Genomic DNA, 15,685 nt, shown 5'->3' on the forward strand with positions numbered 1-15,685 from the left:
CATTGAGCAATGCAAGTGAACCACTAATGCGGTGATGCCGATATAATGCCACTGCGCAAATGATTGCCGAATCGTCAAGTGACCAATAGTGCAGCGATCTGGTACAGTGACGATGGTGCAATGGGGTTTGAATCTCAGTTCTGGCGTTTCTGTGTGGCTTTTGCCTTTCTCCTAGCGCTTACTTTTTGGTTTTTTTCCACACACTCTGACTTCCACCGGCATTCCAAAAACATGCTCGATTGGTTAATTGAACACTAAATTGTCCATAGGTGCGAATGGTTTTTTGTACAGTGGAACTTCGATAGAACGGACGAGTTGAGGCGGGGGTCGTCCGATATAGCCGATTGTCCATTACATTGAAGCACTTTTTTTTTTTTTTTTTAGGCCATATACACCCATATTGCAGTACAGTACAAAAGTAATGTTTTTTAGGGTTTTTTTTTCATGCCTGAAACGCCCAGTACAGTACAAAGTTAATAAATATTTACCAAAAAAAAAAAAAAAAAAAACATTTCAAGGTTTCACATTTTATCCATCTTGCCAGGCCGGTGTGCTTGGACATTGTTGACGTACAGCACTCATCGTAGGCGAGTCGCTTTCATGAGCCGTAAGGAATTCGTGTGCTTCCTAGTTCCGAATCCATTGTCAAAGGTGAACGGCTTTCAATAGCATCTTCCAGACTCCAAAGACTTGTGTACTTCGCCGAGTGAAAACTGCAGCCATGCCGCTCGCTCTCAGTTCTTTGTACTTATGGCAAATAATGTGCAACCTCTCTCACAATGCAGGATGTGTTCTACGGGACTTCTTTAAATGGACAAAATAGGCTTCTGTCGTGTAATAAAGGGCTGTTAATCATATCTAAAAATAAAATAGTTGTGAATGAATCATTATACACATTCTTTTCATTTTCAGCCCGTGTTTTTCGAACTTTAAAACAATTTTTATTTGAATGAATATAGTCACGTCAGCTTGAGTGTTGCGGTGCAAGTGTGCGCCAACACAAAGTGAGGCAAACTCGGCTGCGGCTGTGCCGTGCGTCGGTGAGGCCCGTTGAGTCCCACACATCATCTTGCGGCGCTGATGAGCGTGAAGAGTGCCAGCGGGCCGACGCAAGAGTGCTGCATCATTAATAACGCGGAGACATGCGTTGACTTTGTCCCTCGCACTACTCTTATGTTCTTTGCCTTTGTTTGCTCCCACTGTTGCTCGTTTCTACTAGCGACGGTGCTACACAATTGCGTGTCTGCGTCACGGTCTCCATGGCGGGAAGCATCACTTAGAAACAAAATGTTCCCACCGGGACGATACCACGCTGAACCACGGAAGTTGAACTGCGGGTGTGTGGCTATGATTATGTTTACTTATTGTTGCACTAAAAACTGGGTCATAAGAACTACATATATAACCATACAACAGATTCTTCCAGCAACAAAAACGGAGATATGTCTGTGCTCAGCCCGGAGCAGCAGGTTTATTTATTTTCTTCCTCAGGCATCATCTCCCTTGCTCCAAATTAAATTTGCAGCACCTGTTCCACCCTTCTGTTGCAGCATGACTTCATCCTCTTTAATGACGCAATCTCTCGGTCCTGGCAGGCGAGCCGGGGCGGAAAAGCCCACCGATCATTTATCACCTCTTACAATCTGCTTCTTTCCTTCCACCGTGCCTTGAATGCATCACATCATCACATCACTGATGTCACAAAACATTCTACAATCCATTTCTGGTGAGAGCAAAACCGATACTGCACATTATACAGTAACCTATAATGTTAATCACATAACCCTAAACTAATGTTTTTTTGATTTGGGGGGGGGCGAGCAAACCGTGGGAGTGGCTGTGGTACCCGCCTGGGTGGAAACTGACCCGCATTTGGCGAGTTGGCGCCTGTTAATGTCAATCCCTGAATGTATTTATAAATCACAACAGTTAGCATGATGGTTAAAATTTGGTCCTTCTCATCTTATCATACTTATTTTCATGCAAACAGACCCTTTTCCATTTCACAATGACTAGTGGCCGGTGCAATGCTGGAGCTGTTCCCTCGCCTGACGTCCGTCCGTCACTTCCAACTCAGTGACGTTGTAAATGTAAGTGAGAAAGGTTGGCGGTCCCCATATGTGCCCTGTGATTTACTGGCACCCGGTCTGGGCTGGAACAGGACCCAGCTCCCCGTGACCCCTAACAGGAGAACATGGATGGCTGGATAATGACTGGTGCTATTCTACAGAGAGGCCCATCATGTCGTGACTGAAAATTGCCACCAATTGCCAATAGCGTGCAGAGAACACATTCACATAGAACGGACTCAGATGGATGACTAAGCTGTGCATGTACGAAACCCGCACGCATGCACAAAGGTTCTAATGAGCATGTCTTTGTGCTCCCCCGGCGCCACAGATGGCTGATCGGTGGGTGTGCCCGATCTCGACACCCCTCCTTCCATTTTTCCTGATATTCCCTTTTTCTCTCGTCGCCTCCCATTATGGCCGAGCTCCATCTATGCAGTCTGTATTGAATATCTCTCCGTCCTTACGGCTTTGACGCAATAGTGTGACACACGCCGCCAATTGTACCTCAACACCCGCCGCCTTCCTTTCCCTCGGACAGTGCTAAATGAGCCGATGGATTCGTGAGCGTTCATCACTGTAATCGTCTGAGTTAATTCGACTCCGTCAGATGTCTTCCTGATGTGGTGTGCATTTACCAGAGAGGGTTAACATTAGTCTGAGGGCCTCTCATTGAGCGGGAGGGGACAAAGGAGGAAGGGGTTCTGCACATTGAAACTCATTATTATCCATCTCTGACTCAAGACTGATCGAACACATTTATTTTCTATTCAAAGGGGAGTGAACGCAACATTACGCATTGTGCTCCACCTATTGCGTACTCCCGCAGAAATTTATCAAATACTGTACAAAATTCAAGTCCAGTCCAGTAGTACCTCCAAAATCCAACACGATCTGTTCCAAACTTCAATAATGTAACTGGCTAAGAAACATTTTGATCCATCCATCAATTTTCTATAGCGCTTGTCTGCATTAAGGACTTTTCCATTAACCTAACATTCATTCATTCATGCTGGAGCCTATCTTTGGGCGAGAGGCGGGGTACACCTTGAACTGGTCGCCAGCCAATCGCAGGGCACCATGTAAACAAACAACCATTCGCACTCACATTCACACCTACGGGCAATTTAGAGCGTTCAATTAACCTACCACGCATGTTTTTGGGATGTGGGAGGAAACCGGAGTAGCCGGAGAAAACCCACGCGGGCACGGGGAGAACACGCAAACTGCACACATGCGGAACCTGGATTTGAACCTCGGCCCTCAGAACTGTGAGGCAGATGTGCTAACCAGTCGTCCACCGTGCCGCCTCAACCCAACTCTAGCTCTTTTTTTTTTTTTTTTTTAAATGTGTGAGGAAGGCCGAGTACCAGGAGTAAACCCACGCAAATGCCCTAACCACTATTCCACTATACTGTTGCAACATTTTTAACTGGCATACAACTTAAAAAATAAATAAATAAAATAAGCGCTGTATGTTTAAGAAATGAAACCGTGTGCTAACACGTACCCTACCATGTTGCCATAGCAGTTAAGCGCTGAGATTTTTTTTTAAAAATTGCTTGTTATTGGATGACTTTCCTAACTGTAAAAAGGAAGGCTGGTCGACACCCTTTGAAACCTCCTTAACTGGCAAGAGTAGAAAATAAGTTGACGGTTGTATATTGAAACTTAAAAAAACAACAACTAATTATGTAGTCCCATGACTGTAATGACACGGCGCAAACATGCAGAGGGAGGATTACTGTGTGTGCCTGAGAGGTGAGTCTCTTCACATTAACAGTGTACACAGCTGCCTGTCCGGTGCACATTCCCCTTCGTCTTTTACTTATAATGATGTCATGCGGCCTTAAACTGAGCAGTCAGGACAGTCAAGTTTGTGCCATTTTTCTTGCTATGCTACAGCAATTCAGTCAATTACAAATGCGATTCTATGGTTTTCATCGCAATCATTGGTACCCTTTTGTATTGGCCTCACAAAAAAAAAAAAAGCAAACTATGATTCATTCTTTTAGCTTAGTTTTAGTGCTTTGGCGATTTCACTGTACATTATTTGATTAATGCAATGCCAAGTTGTTTTTGTAAGCATTTAGTGGCAAAATATGCACTACCATGATAGTCTTCTCTAAATCCAGCCTCATCATGCCAGATTACAACAGTCCAGTCTCCAGCTGAGCCCAGTGGGAGCAGATGGCCCCATAATCGCTACGGTTCGTGTGGGTTCTCAATAAGCAGCCAAAACTGGCACCTGATTTTTTATTTACTTGCAAGTCGGACTGGGAATCACAGAGTAACTCACGATATAATAATCTTGCAATATTTTGCTTGACACATTATGATAGCTACAGTCCTATTCCCCAAAACAATTCATACATAAAGTACAGATATCAGTTATTATCCATGGGTCCATTTTTGTCATTTTCTCATTTATTATTATCATGATTGCGGGGAATTGAATTGTTTTGAATTATAGTTATTGGAAAAAAAAGTATGAATTTGGGAAAACAATTAAAACTAAAGAATCCTCCCACCCGCCCCCCCCAAAAAAAAAAAACATTTGGTAAAAAACAATTAATCGCTCAGTCTACGTTGCCATTTATTGTGATATTGTGTATCACCCTTATTTTGAAGTCTAACCTAAAATATGTGACCTGTCCAGTGGCATTACTGGCATTTGCTTCGCGGACCGAGAACAGTCATTCGATTATGTCACATGATACGGGTGAGGCCGTGCGGCGTTGCTGTCATCAATCCTTCCCGTGGTGCCCTTTTGCAAATGGCAAGAGTAATAAGGGATGAATTACCTACCACATGATCTTGCGAGACAAGAGAATTGCCTGATGAATGATAACACCCTGGCAGCCATCTTGTTGCCCGCGGGGGCTGAGACTTCACTTTTCAGAGCTGACACTCACATGACTCATGATTTAAAAAAAAAAAAAAAAAAATTAATAAAATCATGTTCACACATGCCCTCTCTTTATCCTTATCTCCTGCTAATACAGCTCGCAAATTTGTGAGGCCATTACCTTATCCATTCTGTGGAACGCCCCAAACAATCGAAAGAACAAAACGCCACCGTTTTCTAACCCTTTTTAGGCAATGAGTAATAATCATCTAATACAGTGATGCTCCTCCTGTTCCACCCACATTTCAAAAACATTTCATTTTTTCCCCATGAGTCACACACAGCGATGACGCCACTGAGCATGTTTCGAACACAAAAACGCACAACATAGTGGGACATTTTTGAACAAAATCTATCACCGCCTCCTGTCGAGAGCGTGGGAGGTAAAACCCTCCATCATAACATCTCATAAAGCTCAACACAAAAAACAGGCTGCAAACATGAATTGCATGAAAATTGCTTCAATCTAGCCAGACCCCCCCCACCCCCCCACACACACAAAAAGAAGATTTTATCTTGTGCTGATTTTCTAGATGGATTTTATTTTGCGCTATTACATAACCAACGGAGCTAAAGCTCCATCCCAGTTAAACAACACAACGCGGGCGTGCCAACATGTTAATGCTGAACGCTGAGAGCCCGCAGATGTGATTTCAAGCTGAAAGCGCTACCTCGGGGGGATTGAAAGAATCAAAAGGCTTAGCAGAGATTTCAGTGCTGCAGGTCAACTGAAACATCCCATAATGTTCTCACAATTGCAATTTCTGCAGGCATGTATGAATGTAAACAATGCAAACTACCAGCCGTCTTCTGTAACAGTAGTCAAAAAATTATGAACTCCCAACTCGTAAAAATGCATTGTATTGGAGATGGTGTTTCTAAACTCTACTTATTGGTTATAGCTACGATACTAGATGTTAATATGCAGCACAAGGGGTTCTGCATGGAAATTGATCTCAAGATATATTACTATATCACCTCTATATGAACGTATTTGCCAACAAATATTATTCAAAATGTTACCAAAGCTGCTGACAACATCAAGTGATCTCTTATTAGAGTTGTCCGCCATATGTTTCGTTTGTGTTTGACTGGAAAGCTTTGCGATTGGATCGCATAAGCGCCAAGTGGGATATTGCTAATTATCCAAGTTTTAATGCACCATTACTTGACAAGCAATCAGATAGCCATGATGTCATCACTTTACAGCTCAAAGCCCTGATGGGCCCATTTTGTACATGCTCTCTGGGGACCCCGATGATTCGCCGTCATTTATGACCCAGCAGTAGCGCCAACTAAATTGGTTTAATAGCATTTTGGCTATTGCAATTGCATGTCCTTTCGGAGCTCCACGACATGATTTCCAACTTCATTAAGAGAGATATGCAGGTTCCAAAACTGGTTGGCTACAGATTAACATCCCTCCATTCATTTTCTGCACTGCTTATCCTCACTAGGGTTTCACAATTATAATAGTAATTATTAATAACATCTTTATTAATGTAGCACCTTTCACGGCACCTAAGGATAAAGTAGTAAACTGCACAAATAAATCTCTGCAAATCTGACATTTGATCACGTACATTCTTTAGGCAAGCAGCGACCATTACATTAACAGTAGAAAAGCAGAAGTTATGATCACGTTTTGTGCGCATGCAGTGCATAATAACATGTTTAGTAGCTCAAAAGCAACAACTTATCTTATTTCTTCTAATGGCCTCCTGAACAAACTGCTGTTTACGTAAATTAAATAAAAGGCTCTATAAGGATTTAAAGCCTTTCCACTAAAAGCCTTGACATGCATATGGTCAGCTATTAATCTGACAACCCCTACTTTATTTTTATACGCACACTATATATACATGTGTCAGAGTATAATGACCTACTGAGGGAGGGCGGCTGCAGCGGAAGGGGGAGGAGGTGGGTGAAAACATTCATATATCACTCTCTCCTTCCGTCTCATATTTATGGATGCTTGCAATTGCAATCTCATCCCGCCGCTCCCCTGGGAGACTGTCTGCTAGATGCATTTTATGGAAATGAAGCTTTCCCTTTATACATGTATACAGTGCATTGTGTGTAAGGCCCATCCAGGGAAAGCGTGGTCAAGGCCGTCAAGAGCTATTATAATATTGTTACCAACCAATGACAATATTATATATTTCATTGGATAGCGAAAATATTGAAATTGTGTATAATAAAATGACTTCCCCATGTTGTCAGTCAGTATTTGTTTGTGTTTTTGACATTTATGTTTAAAAAAAAAAAAAGTATTCTATTACCTTACATACATCTTTGCACGTACTCTGAACGGGCCGAGATGCAGGCAAACTTGACGCGCTCACGTTTCGCATTAGCCCCCCCCCGCCCCCACCACCACTTGCCCGTGAACACCCGTCTCGTTTTTAGCCCTCTATACCTCATGTTCCCCCACTCAGCATCACTTGGCCACTGAGGTTGGTTTCCATGGTAACACCACCCACGGGAGCAGGCTACCTTCTCTGTTACCGTAGCAACTGGTTCCCTATAGACTTTCCTGCATGTCACTCACTCTCGCTCTCTCCTGCGTGTAAACAGCCCTTCCTCCCTCTGTGTTTTCGCTCATGATGGAGTCCACATATGTTTTTCGAGTGGACCTTCTCGCCTCAGCAGGTCAATGATCACTTGCTTAATGGTTGGTTTTACGTTCCACCTCCCTGCCTGCTGCTTGTTTACATGCCATTTCAGTGACTCATTCTCTGCTAGGCCCCACTGAAAGGATGCACATAGTAGTTACTCAGAGCTAAAAATGAAACATCAATAATAGCACAGCCTTGTAATGTGTTTACACGTAAACAATTTGCAATGTTTTGTGCAACACAGACCCTTCAGGCCCACCTAAAATAATCAATCCCGCTGACGCCGGCATCTATTTATGTTTACTGCGTTTAACTGAATAATAAGCAATGAGCCTTTCCAAATAACAGATGAAAAATACATACCTGAACACAATTTCAATCATGTCACATTACTAAGAATAATGTCACTGTATGTATTTTACTCGGCTCGTACTTGCTAATTTGAGCAGGATGAATCGGAGAATGACTGAATGGGGTCCTCACACCTGCCACACGCGACACGGCAGTATCAGTCATGGTGTCGTCACTGCTCTTGTGACACGAAACTACGGGTCTGACTTACCAAAGGTTACCAAACTTAAATAAATGCAAACAGATGTGGAAGAGGATCTTGTAACCCCGGTGCACCCAGGATTGCGTCTGCTAAACAAATTGCAGCAAACAAATTGAATTGTCATTCTGCGTGTTTCTACCTGAATATGCAAAACACTAGGACAAGTCGATGCTATTAAATTAGTGAAGAGTTTTTTGTGTTTATCAAACCTGAGACACATTGCAGTGACTGATTTTGTGTCTTTAAATGTTGCATTTGAAAAGCAGGTGTAAAATGTAGGTGTTGATTTGGCGAAGAGGACGCGTCGTCAAAATGAGAAGCGACAGAGAGAACAGAAATGTTCTGCTCGTGTAAACGTTTTTCAAATGCCGGAGACAGAAACCCTTGAGACATACTGTCTATTCAGCAATGCACTTTTGGAGCGAGTCACAAGAAGGAGTCATGCCATGTCACCTATGTGACAAAACTCCTTGAAACTTTGCATTTCCTTGCATCTGGGTCATTTTCACGCACGGAAGCAATCAGTGCTGGCCTCTTCCGGAGCAGTTTTCAGATGTTCTGTCCTAAGTTTTAAACACGATGTTATGCAGATATATCCAATGCCTACTTAGTAGGACCGGGATAAAATCAAACATAACATGGCTTTTGTTAGATTTCTGGTTCCCCAAAATTCTATCGCTCTCTAACACTTCCAACCATATCACTTCAAGCGTCATCCTTTTCCTAGCAGATCTATCTCCTGCATCCTCCTCTCGAACACCAACTGCCCTCATGTCTTCCCTCACGACATCCATCAACCTTCTCTTTGGTCTTCCTCTCGCTCTCTTGCCTGGCAGCTCCATCCCCCATCTCCTATCCGTAGAGTCCCCGTAAAGATTTATGATGTCACTAGCCTCGGAGATTACAAAAACATCCATGCGAGGTTAAGTGATGAATCTATGTGAGTGTGAACAGTTGTTTTTATATACAGCGGCGCCCTGTGATTGACTTAGAACCGCATGGGGTGTATCCCACCCACCCCATCCCACCCCCAACTCAGAAGGACTGTATTATTTTTTCCCTGCCTTGCTTGGCCAAGGGAGTTTGTGGCCTGGCTCAGTCCTGTGGTGGTTAGGAACCACTGACCTACAGAATAAGTTAAGAATTCAGACTTTGTACACAATGTCCCATTTGTGGAAAGTCTATGAAAAGGGGCAGACTGGGAAGAAAATGTGTCCTTATCTTGTGCAATTTAAACCCAATAGGACTGCCAGTAAGTAATATTTTGAAAAGGATGAAAATGCCCAACAGGACAATTGTTTCTTTTTTTTTTTTTTTTTACAATACAAATATCTAGAAACAGGCAAACGCTAACCTCTTCATTTGGTGGAGTTCATAAAAATAGTGTTAACTGCTTAAATAATTCAAGAAAAATCAATGAATGCATGAGAAAAAGGGCTGAGATGTCACTGGACATGAGGAGGGGCGGGTGGCTAACGAGCGCCTCTGGGATGTGGCGGACGAGGCGAAGGGGGAAGAGAGGCGAGATGAGTCGAGCCGGGGAGGGAGATGGGCGGAGGATGGCTGAGGACGGGACGTACCGAGCGGGGAGCGTGAGGAGCGACAAACCCGCTGAAAGGCTGCGTGACGAGCGGCGGCGCAGTGCTTTCCGCGGCCTTCAATAATTGATGCGGCCCGTCTTTATGAAGCCATCGCTGTGATGCGCGTGTATATCGAGGATAAAACAACAGAATAACGTCCGACCCACCGATCACAACATTCCCAAAACCCTGCGCTATTTACTTTCAAACAGCGTCTCCCCCTCCTCTTTTCATTTCATAGCCACCTATGAATACATGCTCATGACAAAGATGGATCTCTTTGCTCTCCCAGCTGATGTGATATAGGGCTGGTCTCCATTAGCATACACTCCACTCTGCAACCCACATGACATTCTCCTCCACTTACACTCGTTCGCTCTCCCTCCTCCTCCATCTCGCAAATCCTCCCTTGTGCCACACCAAAATTCTTCTCTCACCAGTCAGCCCTCAATCTATTTAACTGCGCCCCCCCCCTTTTCCGAGCACGGAGGACAAGTGTTATCACTGAACTGCAGATGTTTTCAAAGGGCCGTCCTTTAAAACCTCCCGCCGGCTGCTGCAGGACCCGACGTCTCGCTTCGCCCTTGGATCGAACTGTTCCGCAGAAACACGAGGAAGCTATTCAGGCTGTGAAGACCTTGTGCGCCACTCATATCTTTACCCTGCAAGACTCCTGAGCTGGATGAGATTAGGACGGCTAGCCTCGTATCTCACACAGACAAACATCCGAGAAGGCTCCAAAAATGCACGGAGCTGTATCAAATATTTGCGGTTGCAAAGATAATAAAGCTCAGTTTTGATTGACACTGTCAGAGAAGGATTGACATATTATAGAGCGATAGTGGCTTTATAGGCGACCTAATTTATGAACCTTTCGAGCCTAGCTTTTGTTTTGGATCGCGAGCCAAAATTTGAGCTTTCGCTACGTCACTGCTCAAGTGACGTGAAAAACCAAAATGGAGCAATTAAGGTATTGTGATGCCCTCGCATGTGGGCAAGGAGAGCCACAGTTGCGCTTTCGGCCCGGTACTCAACGGGACAGTCACAAAATGAGAAGATCCCGCAGGCCGCCAGCTCACGCCCACCAACCAACGTAGCCCACACCCCTTGAAAGCACACATCCAACATGCCAGGGCTACAGTACTTCCAGCCATTATACTTTATAAAACCACCAACGAGCAGACGAGATGTGAACATGGGACACAGGAGAACTTGACAAAACATGAAGCAAAACTAAACCTCATCAAAACTCAAATGTGACAACGCCCAGAGAATAAAAGGGATTTATAGTAACTGCGGACAGCAGGGGGCGACTGATTTACTCCAGAATTTAGGGGCCACAACCACAGAAGTCTACATTTAATGACAACAAACAATGACTGATCAGCTGACTGAAACAACCTTGATGGGGTGTAGTGGTGTACAAGTTCTCCCAGGTAGGTTGGAGCAAAACTTCGACAGCAAACGTCCGTCCGTTTCCTATAGCGCTTGACCTCGCCAGGGGTCACGGGGTGAGCTGGCACCTACCAACAATAACACCTTAAAATAGAGCCAGTGCAAGGACTCAGGCGATGGGAAAACGGGATAATGTGCTCCAGATGAACAACAACTATTTCCTGTGTTTTAGCGCTGTTTCGCATTTACTATGACCCTGCAGGTTCAAGCCAAGCCTCTGCGTGTGTGTTTCTCCAAAGCTTGGTGGGTGGGGGGCAGTTATACAGAGAACAGGTCAGACATGTGCTACAACAACATGGTGCATTTGATGCCCACTGGCACTCGGATATACGTAGTAGAGAGTACCAAGCACACATACGTACATCCACGAGTAGTAGAACCTGATTATCTCTTGGCTCCCAAATTAATTAAGCGAAGGGCCGTGTCGTGTGTGTGTGATCTGCTTGTCCTCTCCTTTTCTCTCCCCAAATCCTCTCACGTTATTGCACTGAAAGGCAGATGATGTGGGAGGTGCTCGAGTCTGCATGACCGTCTCCCCGAGTAAAGCACGACATTTTCCGCTCGACGGCGGCAGCGGGGGGCTGTATTGGTGACTACACGGCGATGTTGTGACTCACTCATTTCTATCTCATCTCCCGCCCCTCTTAAATGTTCTCCCTATTGTGCTCCTCTTCTCTTTCGGTACATCACGCCTCTGTTCCATAACGCTGCTTAGGATCCAGGACGCTTGGACTCGCGACGCCTCCACCTCTCCTACCACATATGCTCATTGTATAATCCAACATGGCTCCGTCCGAGCGTGTCAGCAAAGTAATGGGACAGCTAAGCATTACGCCTTGCAGGAAGTCAAACTGAAGGAAACAAAATTAATATGTATATATATATATATATTATATCAGCAGGTAGTTGGAGCGTGTTGGTGGGAAATTTGGTCTGTTTGGAGTTCAAACAAACACTCCATTTTTTTTTAAAACATTTTTGCTTGTTTTCCTTTATTAACATTACTTGTTGCTATTAAAGCTTCTCGACGGGAAAGGCCGCGAAGCATTTCATTTCATAATGTAAGATGCATAACAGTGCATGTGACCAATGAATTGAATTGAAAGCACAAAAGCGAGAGAAAGTTCCATTTGTTCGCACGATTAGGCAAGAACTAAACTACCCGAGCATCCATCCATTTTCTGTGCCGCTTGTCCTCATTAAGGTCCCATGAAAGCTGGACCCCATCCCGGCTGACGTTGGACGAGAGGCCGGCTACGCCCTGGACTGGATGCCACTCAAATCCAGACCGCTCCAATGTATTTTCATAAAACTACGATAACAAGAACCCATGAAACCTTTGGTGAGGCTCCAAATAAAGGTGCGCATACAATCATTCATTTGGTGACAGTCTGCTTGCGTTGGGCCCAAGTGGGGGGCAGTGACCAACAAAATCCAGTAGTCTGTGCCTTCCATAACCCTGAAAGATGCACGTTTCTACACGTGACCTTTCCATTGACGATTAGCGCACCCTTTCCGTTCAGGTCACGGCGAAAGACGACAAAGCAACAGTAAATCAGTGCTGTTTATGAATGCGCTACATTGACCCTGCGCGGAGGCCGTCATATTGACATTGACGGCTCCTTTGCTTCTCCATTAATGTTGGACTAGATTGTTCAAGTTCACACGCAGCTCGTGAAGGTGATAATGTTTGTCATCTTCTCAGGGATGACCTTTCACGTCACGGTGAGCACCGAACGGCCACTCGTTGCGACAGCTCAGTCAAGCCATAACGTAGCCATTATTTATCGGCGTCTGCGACAAAGACAATGATGAACTTCGTGGCTGGAATACACCCGATAGACGTTTGGAGTTATTTTTCAAATGGCGGTGCACTAATACATTGTAAATACTGCACCACAAAAAGGGGGGGGGGGGGAAATCACAGCAAATTTGCCCCATTCACGCATCTCAGCCGCATGCTGAGTAAATCAAGGCAAGCTGACACTTCTATTACGACTAATACACGAGGTAATCCAGCTAGCCGGCCCTCTCGCAGTATAATCTTCAGCATATAAACCTTCATGGGCAGGTCTGCGTAATGTGCGCTGCTCCTCGGCGTCACAGTAATCCCTCTAAGGCTCTTACACATGTGAAATTATTTTAAGAATGAAAGGAGGCACGTCTCATCACTGTTACAGTCACTGTGGAAGATGGCTAATAAATAAACACTGAACAAATCCTCTCCGAGGGAGGCGGGGAGGGGCGGCTGCCTTCATTCACTCTTCCTTTTTTGGGATGACAAAGAACGTTTGACATGAACATCATCTCGAGCGGGCGCATTGTGACTCAACCAACGTCAACAACATCTTCCTACACACGAACACACACACACACACACACCAACCTAAAAGCAAACCGGAAGTCCTCTGCAGAGGAGATGATGGCCATGAAACATAAAAACAAAAGAGGCCTCTGCCAAGGCTTACACACGCTCACTTAAACCATAAAAAGAATTTACATCAACGCAACAAATTAAAACCTGATGTGATGGAAATGTACTTTTTCTTTTTTATTATAAAAGAAAGATCTGGATTATTTAACATTACATTTTCTCAACTTTTCATTTCTTCCAATGCCTACTGAGGAATATTTCACAGAGATAAATTCATTTCTCACTCAGACGTGCTGTGTCAATACCTTAAATTAAATAGCCGAACAAATGTGCGGCCACGTTATGACCAGTTGAATTTCACATGTATGGAACATGCCAAAATAACATGCACGAAAAGCTTGCCTATAAGGACATGAAATCCTTGGGGGAGGTCATAAAGGTGCAGTGCATAAAGCGCTGGGCCTGCAGCTGAGATGGGACAGAGGTCGAGCTAGCCCGTGGATCTGCAGTTCTCGACCTCCTCTACTTCATCTCTCTCCATAGCGATGAAGATGGATGCCCACAGGTTGACCCCGGCCTCTCTCACTGTAATTCTCCACTGTATGGCGTGCATTCGTTCCAATGCATTTTGATGCTACGCGGGAGGACCTGCTCATGCCTCACGTACTGCGGCCTTTAAATGTCTTTTCAAGTGTCAGGAGGGTGATTGAATATGCATGACGGTGTCCAGGGGCCAACGAGGTGCAGCCATCCTCTCCACATGTAAAGCGTCTTGTCTTCTTTCTGACAGGAGCAGATGGGGAGCCAAGGAGATGCTGTTTGATCTCCATCCTCCCACCATCTACCAAAATCAGATGCAGCCCCCCACGCCCCAGCCCCCACCCCTTCTTGCTTGACGCAGCCAGCCAAATAGTCACATAACAACCTCTCTTCTTGCTGTTAAATCATAATCTCCTATGTATATCTGACGATAACATCTGCGCTTTAGATTCTGCACTGTCACAGATTGCGTGCGGATGTGCTGTGTCATCACTCTGGTAGCTGCGGGATGCATTTACTAATTAAATCTCGGTACGAGTCTCGGCAGTAAAACAATGTTGACACTGCAATCATGTGCGGAGTTAAAAAAAAAAAAAAAATCGATAAAATAAAAAGACATATTTGATTGCGCCATAGTCTTACCTCGACGCTTCCACATGCGTACAAGGACAGCACGGCCAGCGAAATTGTAATTGCGGAATGTCCCATATTGTTGTCCTCCCTCTGTTGTTGTTTTCAGTCGACCGAGTAGCTAGAGGAGAACGAGTGAGTCCAACATAAGCTCAGCCGAAGTGATGCTCCTGAGATAGCTCCTGCGCCTCTGCGTCCTGCTCAGCGTCTCTCCAGTCGCAGTGTGGCTCAGATGTGAATCATACAGAACTCGCAGAACCAAGCCCTGTTTCTGCGGCTATTTATCGCCGGCTTGATCATAAGGGGGCAATACGCTGCTTGGTAAACAGCGACATCTGGTGCTCATAGATTGTCACTGCATCAGGGAACGCAGTTCACGTTGACAACGTCTCAAGTTGAATACAAAGTACACTGGATGTACAATGGGAAATTGTATCAAATGTTAAAATCGTATAAAATTGTCTATTTCAATAAAACATGCTTGTACTTTACAAATTATATTATGAAATTATCAGTTATTAATAACAATTAACCAATTATTTAATAAAGTGACAAATCTACAGTGCAGTATATGTAGCATTTTTCGTTTTAATAATAATAATAATAATAATAATCCATCCATTTGCCGTACTGCTTATCCTTACACAAGTCGTGGGCGTGCTGGAGCCTATCCCAGCTATCTTCGGGCGAGAGGCGGGGTACACCCTGAACTGGTCGCCAGCCAATCGCAGGGCACAGATAAACAAAGCAATTTAGAGTCTTCAATTAACCTACCATGCACGTTTTTGGGATGTGGGAGGAAACCGGACTGCCCGGAGAAAACCCTCACAGGCACGGGGTGAACATGCAAACGCCACACAGGCGGGGCCGGGATTTGAACCCTGGTCCTCAGAACTGTGAGGCAGATTTGCTAACCAGTCGATCACCGTGCTGCCAATAATAATAATAATAATAATAA

The 15,685-nt window shown here is 44.6% G+C and overlaps 1 protein-coding gene across 1 annotated transcript in view; it reads right to left on the reverse strand.

Moving 5' to 3' along the window:
• Nucleotides 1-14,991, reverse strand: part of aplp1 (amyloid beta (A4) precursor-like protein 1) — a 29,615-nt gene extending 14,624 nt beyond the window's left edge. The window contains exon 1 of the mRNA XM_061675076.1: nt 14,740-14,991. Coding sequence (XP_061531060.1) covers nt 14,740-14,805 — 66 coding nt within the window. The 5' untranslated portion in view covers nt 14,806-14,991. The remainder of the gene's footprint in view (nt 1-14,739) is intronic.
• Between the last annotated feature and the right edge of the window lie 694 nt (nt 14,992-15,685).

Source organism: Phycodurus eques, chromosome 4 (genome assembly GCF_024500275.1).
Source record: "Phycodurus eques isolate BA_2022a chromosome 4, UOR_Pequ_1.1, whole genome shotgun sequence".
Taxonomy (NCBI): domain Eukaryota; kingdom Metazoa; phylum Chordata; class Actinopteri; order Syngnathiformes; family Syngnathidae; genus Phycodurus; species Phycodurus eques.